Source organism: Calliphora vicina, chromosome 3 (genome assembly GCF_958450345.1).
Source record: "Calliphora vicina chromosome 3, idCalVici1.1, whole genome shotgun sequence".
Classification (NCBI taxonomy): domain Eukaryota; kingdom Metazoa; phylum Arthropoda; class Insecta; order Diptera; family Calliphoridae; genus Calliphora; species Calliphora vicina.
In genome coordinates, this window is record NC_088782.1 from 118,001,870 (window position 1) to 118,016,952 (window position 15,083).

At 32.3% G+C, this 15,083-nt stretch overlaps 1 protein-coding gene across 2 annotated transcripts in view; it reads left to right on the forward strand.

The window, feature by feature from the left end:
• SPoCk (secretory pathway calcium atpase) overlaps positions 1–15,083 on the forward strand; it is a 230,491-nt gene that overhangs the window by 161,540 nt on the left and 53,868 nt on the right. For both annotated transcript variants that reach the window (XM_065506526.1, XM_065506527.1), the window contains exon 2: positions 5,828–7,541. In XM_065506526.1, coding sequence (XP_065362598.1) covers positions 5,828–7,541 — 1,714 coding nt within the window. The remainder of the gene's footprint in view (positions 1–5,827; positions 7,542–15,083) is intronic.

A 15,083-nucleotide genomic window follows, 5' to 3' on the forward strand; every position in this document is an offset into this window, starting at 1 on the left:
TTTTATTTTGAAGCATTTGTACAATATAAATTTGTCCAAAGTATTGACCATTGTTAGCTATGACCTTTTCCCATCTTTCTGCCTAACATATGGATTTCGAGTCAAATGAACTGCTCATCTTTTAAGGCCAAAAACGAATCAAGCCAATTTCGGATACTACTTTGTTCTGAAGGTAGAGCGTATCCCAGAGAGAGCGTTCTGCATCGATCAAAACAAATAGTAGTCGGACGGGGCATGGTCTGGACTTTAAGGTGGGCGTGTCAAAGCATCCCATCCTCCTCTTTCTAAATAATTATACTCTTCACCTTCGTGAGAAGGTTATATATATGTTTGTTATTCCGTTTGTAATTTCCACAATATAATTTTCCGACCCTTTAAAGTATATATATTCTGGAGTCGATTAAGCCATGTCCGTCCATCTGTATGTCTGTTGAAATCAATTTTCTGAAGATCACAGATGTCTTCGGGATCCAAATCTTCAATAATTCTGTCAGACATGCTTTGCCTGACTGTATGTTGAGCTTCAAGCACATGTCTTGTTGAATTTCAAGCTTAGTCTCATTGAGCTTCAATCATTTTGGTCTGTATACAGGCTAAGTTGAGCTTCAATCTTAGGTATTTATAGAGGCTAAATTAAGCTTCAATCAGAGGCCTTTATAGAGTCTATGTTGAGCTTCAATTGCAGGTCTTTGTAGATTTTAAGTTGAGCTTCAATCTCAGGTTTATACAGTCAAAATTGAGCTTCAATCAGAGGCCTTTATAGAGTCTATTTTGAGCTTCAATCGCGGTCTATTTTGAGCTTCAATCTCAGGTCTTTACAGAGTCTAAATTGAGCTTCAATCGCAGGTCATTGTAGAGTCTAAGTTGAGCTTCAATCACAGGTCTTTATAGAGTCTAGTTGAGCTTCAATCGCAGGTCTTTATAGAAGCTAAAATGAGCTTCAATCTCAGGTTTTTATAGAGGCTAAGCTGAACTTCAATCTCAGGTCTTTATAGAGGCTAAGTTGAGTTTCAATCACAGGTTTTTGTTGAGTCTCTGTCGAGCTGCAATCACAGGTCTTTAAAGAGTCTAAGTTGAGCTTCAATCGCAGATCTTTATAGAGGCTAAATCGAGTTTCAATCACAAGACTTTATAGAGTCTAAGTTGAGCTTCAATCGCAGGTCTTTGTAAGGTCTAAGTTGAGCTTCAATAGTAGGTTTTTGTAGAGTCTAAATTGAGCTAAGTAGAGCCTCGTTGAACTTCAGTCGAAGGTCTTTATAGAGTCTATGTTGAGCTTAAATCTGAATAGAATGTAAGTTGAGCTTCACACGTATTTATAAGGTCTAAGTTAAACTTCGATCGCAGGTCCTTATAGAGTCTAAGTTGAGCTTCATTCACAGGTCTTTATAGAGTCTGATTTGAGCTTCAATCGCAGGTCTTTGTAAGGTCTAAGTTGAGCTTCAATAGTAGGTTTTTGTAGAGTATACGTTGAGCTTCAATCAGAGGCCTATATAGAGTCTACGTTGAGCTTCAATCGCAGATCTTTGTAGAGTCTAAATTGAGCTTCAATCGTTGGTCTTTATAGAGTCTAAGTTCAGCTTTAATCCTTAATCTTTACAGTCTAATTACCATATTAAATATGGTGTAAATTAGTTAAGATAAAACACCCACAACTAAATTAGCTTTCGTCTATAAAATATTTACCTGAAATTATGCATTAGTTTTTATTACATTCTGTTTTAATCTTAATGTTTTAAGGTTATTTAAGGGAATACAGGAAATTATAAAAATGACTTAATTAAAACTAAATACTCTCAAGAGAAGAGCTGCATACTAGAGAAAAAAACTACAATTGCTATAAAAACAAAGCAACAGAATAAATACTACAGTGCACACAAAAATTAACCTTCGTACACCAACTATCATCTATTTTAATTAGTTTCATATAAAAAACATTTCATTATATACTAATGCTTATATACACATCTTTATTTTATATATTTTACTATGTTTTTTATTAAAAAAAGGAATAAAAAACTATAAAATTACTGTTTTTTCTCTAGATAATTGAAAAATAGCTTATGTCATAATGTTAAAATTTTAGACAAACTAAATTGAAATTAAGGAATTGTTACTTTTCAATGAAAGGATTTTCTTAAGTTTTTAAATAGATTTCTATAAATAATTGCCTGTTAATACCTTTAACGCTTAAATCAATTAAATATATATTTAAAATATGGTCGTAAAAAGGTCTTTATGACTATCATCCCCCCCATTTTGGCCAACATGGTTGGTTTTTATAGTGATAATGAAAATGATTACTGGCCAAATGGTTGGACAGAGTAAAACTCTAGCATTGAATGCATATATTTTGTAGCCATTTTAATAACAGTCTGTTTGTATGTCCATCTCTCTATCTGTTGGATGGATGGATGGATGGATAGATGGTTTTTGTTGCCACATCCATCAGAGTGTTGTGAAACACAGTGGGTGGTTTATGAAGTATCAGAGTATTTTTGTTGTTTTATTCGTATTTGTTGTATGTTTGGAGTGTTAAATCTAAATGATGGTTGCTGCTGCTGGTGGTTGTCTTGGCTAATTTGCAATTGTCATCGCAATGTGTTGTTGCTGCTGACTCTGGTAAAATTGTTAATAATGACATTTTGTAAAGCTGTCATTTGCAGCATTTACTTTTCTACAATTCTGACTAGTTTTATTTCATTTCTTTCTTCTTCTTCTTTGTGTGTCTGTCTCTTGTATACAAAAAGTCTGTATTACTTTAATATGTTTGTGGGGTTTTTCATTAAGATAAATAATTGTAGCATAATTTTGGGGAGTATGTTGGAAATGAAGTTTAATTTATTTTTAACTAAGAACTGCAAATGATTTTGTTGAAAAGTTAAAAGGAATAAATTTTGTAAATTCATTTGTGGTGTTGCAGCAAAAATAATGTGAAAGAAATAAAATTTGAAGTGAAAAAAAAACACTGGAAGATGTTGACATTTTTGCTGTGTTTGAAGAGGTCTTTTTAACTACAGTCTTTGGTGTTTATAGAGTCTAAATCGAGATTCAATTGTAGTTTTCTATAGAGTTTAGACCTTCATTCGCAGGTTTTTATTGAGTCTAAGTTGAGGTTCAATCGTAGTGCTTTATTGAGTCGAAGTCGAGCTCCAATCGAAGGTCTTTATTGAATCGAAGTTGAGCTTCAATCGTAGGTGTTTATTCAGTCGAAGCTGATCTTCAATCGTTGGATTTTATTGTCTCGAAGTTGAGCTTCAACCGTTGATCTTTATTGAGTCGAAGTTGGTCTTAAATCGAAGGTCTTTATTTAGTCGAAGTTGAGTTTCAATCGTAGGTCATTATGTAGTCGAAGTTGAGTTTCAATCGTAGGTCTTTATTGAGTCGAAGTTGATCCTCAATCGTAGGTCTTTATGGAGTCGAAGTTGAGCTTCAGTCATAGGTCTTTGTTGAGTCGAAGTTAAGCTTCAGTCGTAGGTCTTTATTGAGTCGAAGTTGAGCTTCCATAGTAGGTCTTTATTGATTCGAAGTTGAGCCTCAATCGCAGGTCTTTATTAAGTCGAAGTTGAGCTTCAATCAAAGATCTTTATTGATTCGAAGTTGAGCTTCAATTGTAGATCTTTATGGAGTTTAAGTTTGTCTTCAAACAAAGATCTTTATTGAACCGAAGTTGGTCTTCAATCAAAGATCTTTATTGAGTCGAAGTTGAGCTTCAATCGCAGGTCTTTATTGATTCGAAGTTGGTCTTCAATCAAAGATTTTTATTTAGTCGAAGTTGAGTTTCAATCGTAGGTCATTATTGAGTCATAGTTGAGTCGAAGTTGATCTTCAATCGTAGGTCTTTATTGAGTCGAAGTTGAGCTTCAATCGCAAGTCTTTGTTGCTTCGAAGTTGGTCTTCAATCAAAGATCTTTATTGAGTCATAGTTGAGTCGAAGTTGATCTTCAATCGTAGGTCTTTATTGAGTCGAAGTTGAGCTTCAATCGCAGGTCTTTGTTGCTTCGAAGTTGGTCTTCAATCAAAGATCTTTATTGAGTCGAAGTTGAGTTTCAATCGAGTCATAGTTGAGTTGTAATCGTAGGTCTTTATTGAGTCGAAGTTGGTCTTCAATCGTAGGTCTTTATTGAGTCGAAGTTGAGTTTCAATCGTAGGTATTTATTGAGTCGAAGTTAATCCTCAATCGTTGGTCTTTATGAAGTCGAAGTTAAGTTTCAATCGTAGGTCTTTATTGAGCCGAAGTAGAGCTTCAATCGTGGGTCTTTATAAAGTCGAGGATAACCTTCAATAATAGGTCTTTATATAATCAAATATGGGCTTTTATCGTAGGTCTGTATGGAGTTAAAGATAAGCTTGACTCTTAGGTCTTTATTGAGTGGAAGTTGATCCTCAATCGTAGGTCGAAGTTGAGCTTCAATCGTAGGTCTTTATTGAGTCGAACTTGAGCTTCAATCGTAGGTCTTTATTGAGTCGAAGTTGAGTTTCAATCGTAGGTCTTTGTTGAGTCGAAGTTGAGCTTCAATCGTTGGTTTTCAATGAATAAGTCTTTATTGAGTCGAAGTTAAGCTTCAGTCGTAGGTCTTTATGGAGTCGAAGTTGGTCTTCAATCGAAGATCTCTATTGGGTCGTAGTTGGGCATCAGTCGTAGGTCTTTATTGAGTCGAAGTTAAGCTTGAGTCTTAGGTATTTATTGAGTGGAAGTTGAGTTTCAATCGTAGGTATTTATTGAGTCGAAGTTGATCCTCAATCGTAGGTCTTTATTGGGTCGAAGTTGAGCTTCAATCGTTGGTCTTTATGAAGTCGAAGTTAAGTTTCAATTGTAGGTCTTTATTGAGGCGAAGTTGAGCTTCAATCGTAGGTCTTTATAAAGTCGAAGATAAGCTTCAATCATAGGTCTTTATATAATCAAATATGAGCTTTTATCGTAGGTCTGTATGGAGATAAGCTTCAATCGTAGGTCTTTATTGAGAAGAATATGAGCTTCAATCGAAGGTATTCATTCGTAGTTCTTTATTGAGTCGAAGATGAGCTTCAATCGTAAGTCTTTATTGAGTCGAAGTTGGTCATCAATCGAATGTCTTTATAGAGCTCTCTTCATCGTCTAGGATGAGCTTCCATCGAAAGTCTCTCTAGGTCAAAGATAAGCATTAATCTTAGATGTAAAATTTAAATTGAGCCCTCATCTTCGTCTAAGATGAGCTTCAAACGAAGGTTATTATAGAGTCTTAGTTGATCTGCAATCATAGCTCTTTATAAAGTAAAAATATTTGTCTAAGTTGATCTCCAATCTTAGTTTAAGTTGAGCTTCAAGCCCAAATCGTTATCGAGTTTAAGTTGGTCTCCCATCTTTGTCTAAGAAGAGCTTCAATCGTTGCTCTTTAAAGAATCAGAGATGAGCGTCAATCGTAGGACTTTACAGAATCTAAATTGAGAACTCATATTCGTCAAAGATGAGCTTCACTCGAAAGGGGTTTATATAGTCTAAGTTGAGCTTCAATATTTGTCTAAGTTGAATCTCAATCGTAGATCTTTATAAAGTCATAGATGAGCTTCAATCGTTAGTCTTTATAGAGTCTATATTGAGCTCACATGTCGTCTAAGATAAAGTCTATGCTGAGCTTCGATCATAGACTAATTTGAGGTTTAATCTTTGTTATTTATAGAGTTAAAGTCTAGAGTCTAATTAGAGCTTCAAAAGTAGATATTTATAGAGTCTGATTAATCTTAAATTTTAGATATCTATAGAGTCTTAGTTTAAACATAATCCCATTTATTTCATTACTTTTGAAAATCCCCATTAACATGTATCTTCCTTTTCTCAATCTCCTTGCAGACGGGTTCAACATTAACCCCTGAAATGTTATTAACCACAGCTGAATCCTCAACATTTAGTGCCTCCGAGGTGGCCGGCCGCTTACAAGTCGATGTACGCTCTGGCCTCAAATGGACCGAGGCTAAATACCGGGCCAAAATCATTGGCCACAATGAACTCAACGTTATCGAAGAAGAACCTACCTGGAAGAAATATGCCGAACAATTTAAAAATCCTCTCATCCTACTGCTGCTGGGTTCGGCGGCCGTCTCCATATTTATGAAACAGTTTGATGATGCTGTCAGCATAACCATAGCCATTATTATAGTGGTAACAGTAGCTTTTATACAGGAATACAGATCGGAGAAGAGTTTAGAGGAGCTTAAGAAATTAGTGCCACCCGAATGTCATTGTTTGAGAGAGGGTAGGCTGGAAACGTTTCTGGCCCGAGAATTAGTGCCGGGAGATGTGGTACACTTGAATGTGGGCGATCGGGTGCCGGCCGATGTAAGGCTATTCGATGCCATTGATTTGTCCATAGATGAATCCAGCTTTACGGGTGAAACAGAGCCGGCTAGAAAGTGCACGGATTTGTTGTTGAATAATACAGGGAATAAGGATCATACGAATATGAAGAATATTGCCTTTATGGGCACTTTAGTGCGCTGTGGCAATGGCAAGGGTATTGTTGTAAGTACCGGCGAGAGAAGTGAATTTGGTGAGGTCTTTAAAATGATGCAGGCAGAAGAGGCTCCTAAGACCCCACTACAAAAGTCCATGGACATTTTGGGGGCTCAACTAAGTTTCTATTCGTTTCTAATTATTGGTGTCATCATGCTATTGGGTTGGTTGCAGGGCAAACCCTTAACGGAAATGTTTAATATTTCTGTATCCTTGGCCGTGGCCGCCATACCTGAAGGTTTACCCATCGTGGTAACAGTTACCTTGGCCTTGGGCGTTATGCGTATGGCCAAACGCAATGCCATTGTTAAAAAGCTACCCACGGTAGAGACATTGGGTTGTGTCAATGTCATTTGCTCGGATAAGACCGGAACACTAACCAAAAATGAAATGACGGTAACCGTGATCATAACCTCAGATGCCTATATGGCGGATGTAACAGGAGCTGGATACAATGATCAGGGTGAGATACACATACGCAATTGCAACAATATAGAAATGGCTAAATCCAACATAACTAATTTACTGGAAATCGGAGCAGTGTGCAATAATGCCTACATACAAAATGGCACTTTACTGGGTCAACCAACCGAAGGTGCTCTCATTGCTGCCGCCATGAAGAATGGCATGTACGCCACCGCTGAAAACTATGTGCGCATTCAGGAGTATCCTTTCTCCTCGGACCAGAAAATGATGGCCGTCAAATGCATACACAAGTACAATAACAACAAAGAGGAAATCTATTTTGCCAAGGGCGCCTTGGATTATTTATTGCCTCAGTGCACCAAATATCAATTTGGCACCCAAACCATGCCTTTGACTAAACAAAATGAAGCGGAATTCCTGGCTGAAGCTTATGAAATAGGCCGCAAGGGCTTAAGAGTGTTGGCCCTGGCCAAGGGTAAAAATCTACAGGATTTAATTTATTGCGGTTTGGTGGGCATTACTGATCCTCCCAGACCATTGGTCAGGGAATCAATTGAGCTGTTGATGCAGAGTGGCGTGCGAGTGAAAATGGTGACGGGTGATGCACAGGAGACAGCAATGGCAATTGGTAAGTGGACACTAAATTACATTCATTTATATTTTCTTGTGTGAGCCCAAATTTAAAAAAAAATCTAGATTTTGAAATTTGAGTTTTCAACTGTTATAAAATATTGGTACTTTTCTATAGATTTATAGTACCAAATTAAAGTACTACAACAAGATAAATTTATAAATATTTATATTCTATTTGAAAAACAATTTTTGGGATTTAATCTTTTTGAAAATTTACTTTTTTTGTACTTCATTTCACAAAAAGTACTTTTTTGAAAATGTACTTTTACCAGAAAGTACTTTTTTTGAAATGTTACTTTAATTTTTCATAAAGTACTTTCTTGAAAACATATTTTTTTAAAAAAGTACTTATGTATTTCAAAAACTGGACAAAAAGTACTTAATTGGTACTTTTAGAAAAAAGTACTTTTTCTTACTTTTTTATTAATTATACTTTGATATGTATGCCAAACAAATTGTTTGTACTTGTGGTACTTTTCAAAAAAGTACTTATATGGTACTTTGTGAAGAAATACTTTTCGTAACATACTTGTTTGGTTGTGTTTCAAAAAGTATTAATTTGGTACTTTTTCTGATCATTTCTAAAAGTACTATTTTGGCAGTTTGTATCAAAAGTATGAAGTTGGCAGTTTTAAAATACATATAGTTTTTAGTTTAAATTTTAATACATAAACCAAAGAAAATTTGTATACGTTTAAAAAGTACCTTTTTGGTACTTTTTCAAAAATAATTTTTTTTTTATACTTTTTGAAATGAAATATTTTTTGTTTGAAAAATTAGAAAATTTTTTCAATGGATTTAGTATTAACAAGTAAGAGAGCTATATTCGGCTGTGTCGAATCTTATATACCCTTCACCAAAATATACTTCAAAATACAAATTTTAAATATTTTTGTATTTTTTTTTCCAAAGTTGTATTTTTAATTTTTTGGAAAAAAATTTGTTTCCAATTGTTATTTTAAATTTTAAAACCATTTTTTTTGTTTTTTAAATTTTTTTTTGGTGAAAAAAAAAAATCATGTTAAAAAATATTTTTTCCGATTTTGACCCATTGTAGGTCCAACTTACTATGGTCTTATATACGTCGTTGCAAAGGTCTTTGAAATATCTATCATTAGATATCCCTATTGAATATATTAAGGTCAAAAATTTCATTCGAAATCTTTCCAAGAGAAATTCCAAATATTGAAAAATTTGACTTTTGACCTTCACGATTTAAGGGTTAACGTTTTCCGATTTTAGTAAAAGTTTCAGATTATATTTAGAATTATCTGGACTATAATATTCTGAATAATTTTTGCTTAAAATTCATAAGAGTAAGGAAATAGAGCTCATTGGCCTAAAAATTGTCAAATAATTGGTTTTTCTCGAAAATTTCAAAATTTAAATCGCAGGTACGGAAAAACTATAAGAGATATTTTCATAATTTTTTCACATTATTATTACCTATTATATTCTTAATAAATCCCAATGAGATGATCAAAAAATTCTGAAATTTGTTTAAAAAAATTTTTAAAAATTTGAAAATGGAGTTTTGAAACTGCCATTAAAAAAATTTTATTTTTTTGTTCATACCTAATAATAGGTTAACGGTATCCTACGAAGACAAAAACACATTTTAAGTAAAAATGAGCTATTATTTTAATATTTATCAAAATATGTTAATTTTGTTCCTACATTTCTTGTTCTAGTTGCCTGAGACACGTTAATGGCCTGGCGAATTTTTAATAACTTTAAAATTTTTTGACCAATTTCTGTTTTTTATGTCTCATTAGAACGACAATTACGTACACATTTCGATTCTTTTAAATTAAATTACAAAAGTAATTTTTTAAATGGCAAAATTTTTACAAAAACTGAAAAAAATTCTTTTTTCCCCCTTGTAAATGCATCTCAAAACTTCAGAGGGCTTGCGGCACGTCTTAACCCCAACCGATTTACCTAAAATTTTTTCAGGATGATTTTTTTTACTAATGTTCACCAAACTGGGGGGTGAGAATGGCCAAAATATACCCTTGCCGCCACTTTTTGAGGTCTTCAATTCTCTTTTAACAATAGCCCAATATCTCTCCACTGGCCTTAGCTCCAGACAGTTTGGAGGATTCGGCTCTTTTGATACAAATACCACAATATTGTTAATACATCAATATTTTCGGAATTCATCCGGCTCGGTTGCTAATTAAAATGGAAAAAATCGGTCCACAAATGGCTGAGATATAAGGATAAAACCGGTACAACCACTATTTTTTTACCTATATCTGGATTACTAAGTTATTAATATAGACAATATGGATATCTAATGATAGATATTTCAAAGACCTTTGCAACGACATATATAAGACCATAGTAAGTTGGACCTACAATGGGTCAAAATCGGAAAAAAATATTTTTTAAACTGATTTTTTTTTCGCCAAAAAAAACAAATTTAAAAAACAAGAAAAATTTTTTTAAAAATTTAAAAAAAAATCCAAATTTAAAAAATTTTAAAAAAACAATTCGAAAAATATTTTTTTACAAAAAATGATAAAAACAACTTTGAAAAAAAAATTATTTTGATTACCTAAAATTATTAAAAATTTTTATTTGGAAGTATAATTTGGTGAAGGGTATATAAGATTCGACACAGCTCTCTTAATTGTTTTTTTTTTCAAAGTTGTTTTTATACCCTTCACCTTCGTGAGAAGGGTATAATAAGTTTGTCATTCCGTTTGTAATTTCTACATTTTTCATTTCCGACCCTATAAAGTATATATATTCTGGATCCTTATAGATAGCGGAGTCGATTAAGCCATGTCCGTCTGTCTGTCTGTTGAAATGAATTTTCTGAAGACCCCAGATATCGTCGGGATCCAAATCTTCAATAATTCTGTCAGCAATGCTTTCGAGAAGTTTCCTATTTAAAATCAGCAAAATCGGTCCACAAATGGCTGAGATATGAGGAAAAAACCAGGACAACATCGATCTTTGACCCATATCTGGATTACTAAGTCATTAATATAGACAATATGGAAGTTTTCTATTTAAAATCAGCAAAATCGCAAAATCGTTCATAAATAACGGAGATATGAGCAAAAAACCGGGACAACCTCGATTTTTGACCTATTTTTGATATATATCTGGATTACTAAGTCATTAATATAGACAATATGGATATCTAATGATAGATATTTCAAAGTCCATTGCAACGATGTAGATAAGGCTATAGTAAGTTGGACCTACAATGGGTCAAAATCGGGAAAAATATTTTTTAACCCGAATTTTTTTTTCATCAAAAAATTTTTTTGTCATACATTTTTTTCCAAAAAAAAAAAATCGGAAAAAACTTTTTTTAAAAAAAAATTAAAAAAATAAATTTTGTTTACCTAAAAATATTTAAAAAAATTAACTTTTTAAGTATAATTTGGTGAAGGGTATATAAGATTCGGCACAGCCGAATATAGCTCTCTTACTTGTTTTTTTTTCATTTTTTGAAATAAACATTTTTCGAATTGTTTTTTAAAGTTTTTTAGTTTTTTCCATTTTGTTTTTAGTATTTAGCGGGAAAAAATTTCGGGATAAAATTTTGTTTTTAAATTTAAAATTCTAAAAAAAAAATATCCAAAAACTTTGGAAAAAAATATAAATTTTGTTTACCCAAAAATATTTAAAATTTTAATTTTGAAGTATAATTTGGTGAAGGGTATTATATAAGATTCGGCACAGCCGAATATAGCTCTCTTAGTTGTTTTTTTTAATTTTTTGGAATAAAAATTTTTCGAATTGTTTTAAAAAAAAATTTTTTTTAAAATTTTTATTTTTTAAATTTTTTTTAATATTTAGCGAAAAAAAAAACTTTTGATGAAAAAAAAATTTCGTGATAAAAAATTTTTTTAAAATTTAAAATTGGAAAAAAAAATTCCAAAAAATTAAAAAAAAATTTGGAAAAAAAATTAAATTTTTTTTAATATTTAAAATTTGTATTTTGAAGTATAATTTGCTGAATGGTATATAAGATTCGGCACAGCAGAATATAGCTCTCTTAATTGTTTTTTCCAAAGTTGTTTTTTTTTTCATTTTTTGGAATACAAATTTTTCGAATTGTTTTTTAAATTTAAAATTTTTTTTTTTATTTTTAAAATTTTTTTTTTTAATATTTAGCGAAAAAAAAAACTTTGAAATATCTATCATTCGATATCCATATTGTCTATAATAATCCATATAGATCAAAAATAGGCCAAAAATCGAGGTAGTCATTGTTTTTTGCTTATATCTCAGCCATTTGTGGGCAGATTTTCTCGATTTTTAATAGCAACCGAAACAGGACGGTATAGAATTTATTGATACTAGCATAACCCGATGCACTTCGCTACCCCTACCCTAGTAAAATTAAAAAAAATGTGAATGGAAATACGAAAATAACACATACAAAATTTGAGAATCTCTCAATTACAGTTCACTTGATATTCGAAAATAAAAAATGGGAGATACCACTCCACTGCTCTGATCCCACCCATTTTTAAACCTTTTATATAAATATCAAGCTTTACTTTAACTTTCCTTTATAAGGGAGGGGTCATTCCTACTAAGCGGATAATGCTTAGCTAAACTTCGAACAGAGCTACGACCTCCTTAGAATGCAGAGTTTAAATTCTTTTAGAATTAAGCTACGTATACACGGTTGTCATATTCTTACAATATTGTCAGAAAATGTTCAATAAATGGTTAACACCCATATATTTCAACATAAGTTCTCATGGTTGTGTTAACCATTTTATGAGCATGTTCTGACAATAGCTTAATAGTTCTCCAGATATTAAAAATTAATTATTTACTTTGCGCCATAACCACCAATGCAATCCCGACCATTTTCAGCCAATCTGTGTAAAATGGTAAGAGAGCTATGCGGACAAAGTTTGAAGAACCTTGCAATTATTACTTTGTATGGGAGGTGACTCACATCTTTTTCCGACCTCTACCATTTTGGGTGCTATGCCCTCTAATCTAATTCCGTCTATATTCAGCTAAACTCCGCACAGTAATAAGAAATTAATTCGCTAAAAGTTTAAACACTTTTACAATTATAGTTCTACAGATATTCGAAATTAATTATATACATTGTATAGGGTGTGCCACGCTCACTATTCCAATCCCAAACAATTTCAGCGAAACTATGAAAATTTATAAAAGAGCCATTTAGACTAAGTTTGAAGAATCTTGCAATTACATTTCACATAATGTTTAGAAATAACTATTTACTTTGTATGGGAGGCGACTCACCATTTTTTCCCACTCGTCCCATTTTTCACTAAACTTCATGCAGTAATAAACCATTGAAAATCGTCACAATTATAAAATAACTTTTTACTTATCAACAATTACATATTTACCCCCATATGCATAAAGAGTTTTTTAAATTTGTCAAAGGTTTATAAAACCAATTTTGTTTTATAAACCTTTGATAAATTTAAAAATTGCTTATGCATATGGGAGTTAGAAAATAAAAAAAAAAAACACCTTCAAAATATATATTTATTAAAGCGAATTTAAATTACTAAAGTCTTCTTCTTTGTTTTCTATAACAACTCTCACTTAAAACAGAGCGAAATCAATACTGTTTAATTGTTTCTCCCAAGGCGAATCTATAAATTCGCCTTGGTTTCTCCTATTTATTTACAAATAAAACAGAGCGAAATCAATACTGTTTAATTGTTTCTCCCAAGGCGAATCTATAAATTCGCCTTGGTTTCTCCTATTTATTTACAACAACAAATTGAACAAACACACGCATTGCTTTGTTTACTTTTTAGCTTAAGGTTCACATGTACACGTTTTTGCATATGTGTTAGTAACATCTTTAAATGCTTATAACTCCTAAAAAACTGAACCGATTTCAATAAAATATATATTCCCTTTAAAATGGTATATTCCTTGCCCAAATTAAATGTATAATGTGAGATTAAAAGGGGTCTAAAGAAATCGACTTGCCTATTAATATTATGATATGAATCATGTATGTAAGTTATTTGGGGGCTACGGAAAGTTTATTTCAACATACAGACGGACAGAGGGCTATAAAGATCCGGAATATATATACTTTATAGGATAGTAAATAAAAACTATAGAAATTATAAACAAAATGACAAACTTATATAAAAACCCTAGCCTCTCATGATGAATGGTATAAAAGGAAACTCAATTCAAGCTTAAATAACACTGCTTCAAAAGCATTTTTTTTTTCGGCTCCAAATTTTTCCAATATTTCAACAATTTAAACCCCCACAAATTTTAATCATTTCCTGCTTGAATATACACAATCAATTTATTTTGTTAATCTTTTTAACATTTTGTTTTATTATAATGCTTGATTTCATATCATCTTTATTTGATTTTCTCCTCTCCTCTCTTATTTTTTTTTTGTGGAAATAACATTTCATAATTACAATTTTACACACAACACAAGAGGAGTAAAATAAACGAAATAAAAAAGGAAAGGACCACTACATGTTTCCAACTCATTGAACTTGTACATATTGTGTTATCGTCTGTCCTTATCAGCAACATGAGTGTCCTTTACATAAAGTCCCAGGATGGAAATTTTTTTAATAATTTTTGTGCAACTTTAATATTTTAACATTATGGAGCATTTATTACCTTTGTTTTTTGGATGGGGACGGCTATGTAAATGTTATGTGTTTCCAGATATGATAAAAAAGGATAAAGGTTTATTGCCATAATCCCCTACCGCCCCTTAAAACAAACTTTATTTTCAAGGTTTTAAGATAAAAATGCAAGCAGCACCAGGACGACTTGGTTGGCTTCGCAGAAATAATTAACCACAGTCAGTTACTCATAGTTTTGGGGAAGGCAGGAGAACTAGCCCTCCTTCTTACTCATTTCACTGTCTTTATATTTGAAAAAAATGCTTGCATATCCTGTCAGTTTAACAACCTACACACACACACACTTTATTGACTTGCTTGTATATGTATTTCCGTAACCGGGAAATTTTTGTTGGTTTGTTCTCAGCTGGCCACCATTTACTACAGAGTACATTGGACAGGCTAAAATGTGTATCGTTGCAACTAAAAAACACTTAGTTTCCCAGACAAAATGAATTATATCCTTTAACATACAACTTTAGCCTGTAGGAGTCTGTCTGTACAAACAGACAACGACACAGAGATCAACTCTCAAACGAATTTATTTTTGAAGTGCAGTTTCCTTCATGTCAGTCGTATCAACATCAACACAACATCAGGAGCATATCAAATAGATATTTTACAATTTCACTCTGATGTTGTTTAATCTGGTTTTTTTTTTTTGGCATTTTTCTTTATCCACCCTGATGGTAGCCAGTCAGGAACCTAACTCAGTTTCTAACTCTTCTGAGAACGAACTCCTACATAGTTTAGATTTTTTTTTTAGCAGTTTCAGTTAAATTGTATATTTAACATGAATGTTTCAGGGAGTAATAAATCTTTGTGGTGGCATACATGAAATAAATAAACCCTTGTATATGAAGGGCACAAAATAGTACTATTTGCAAATAAGTTGGAAT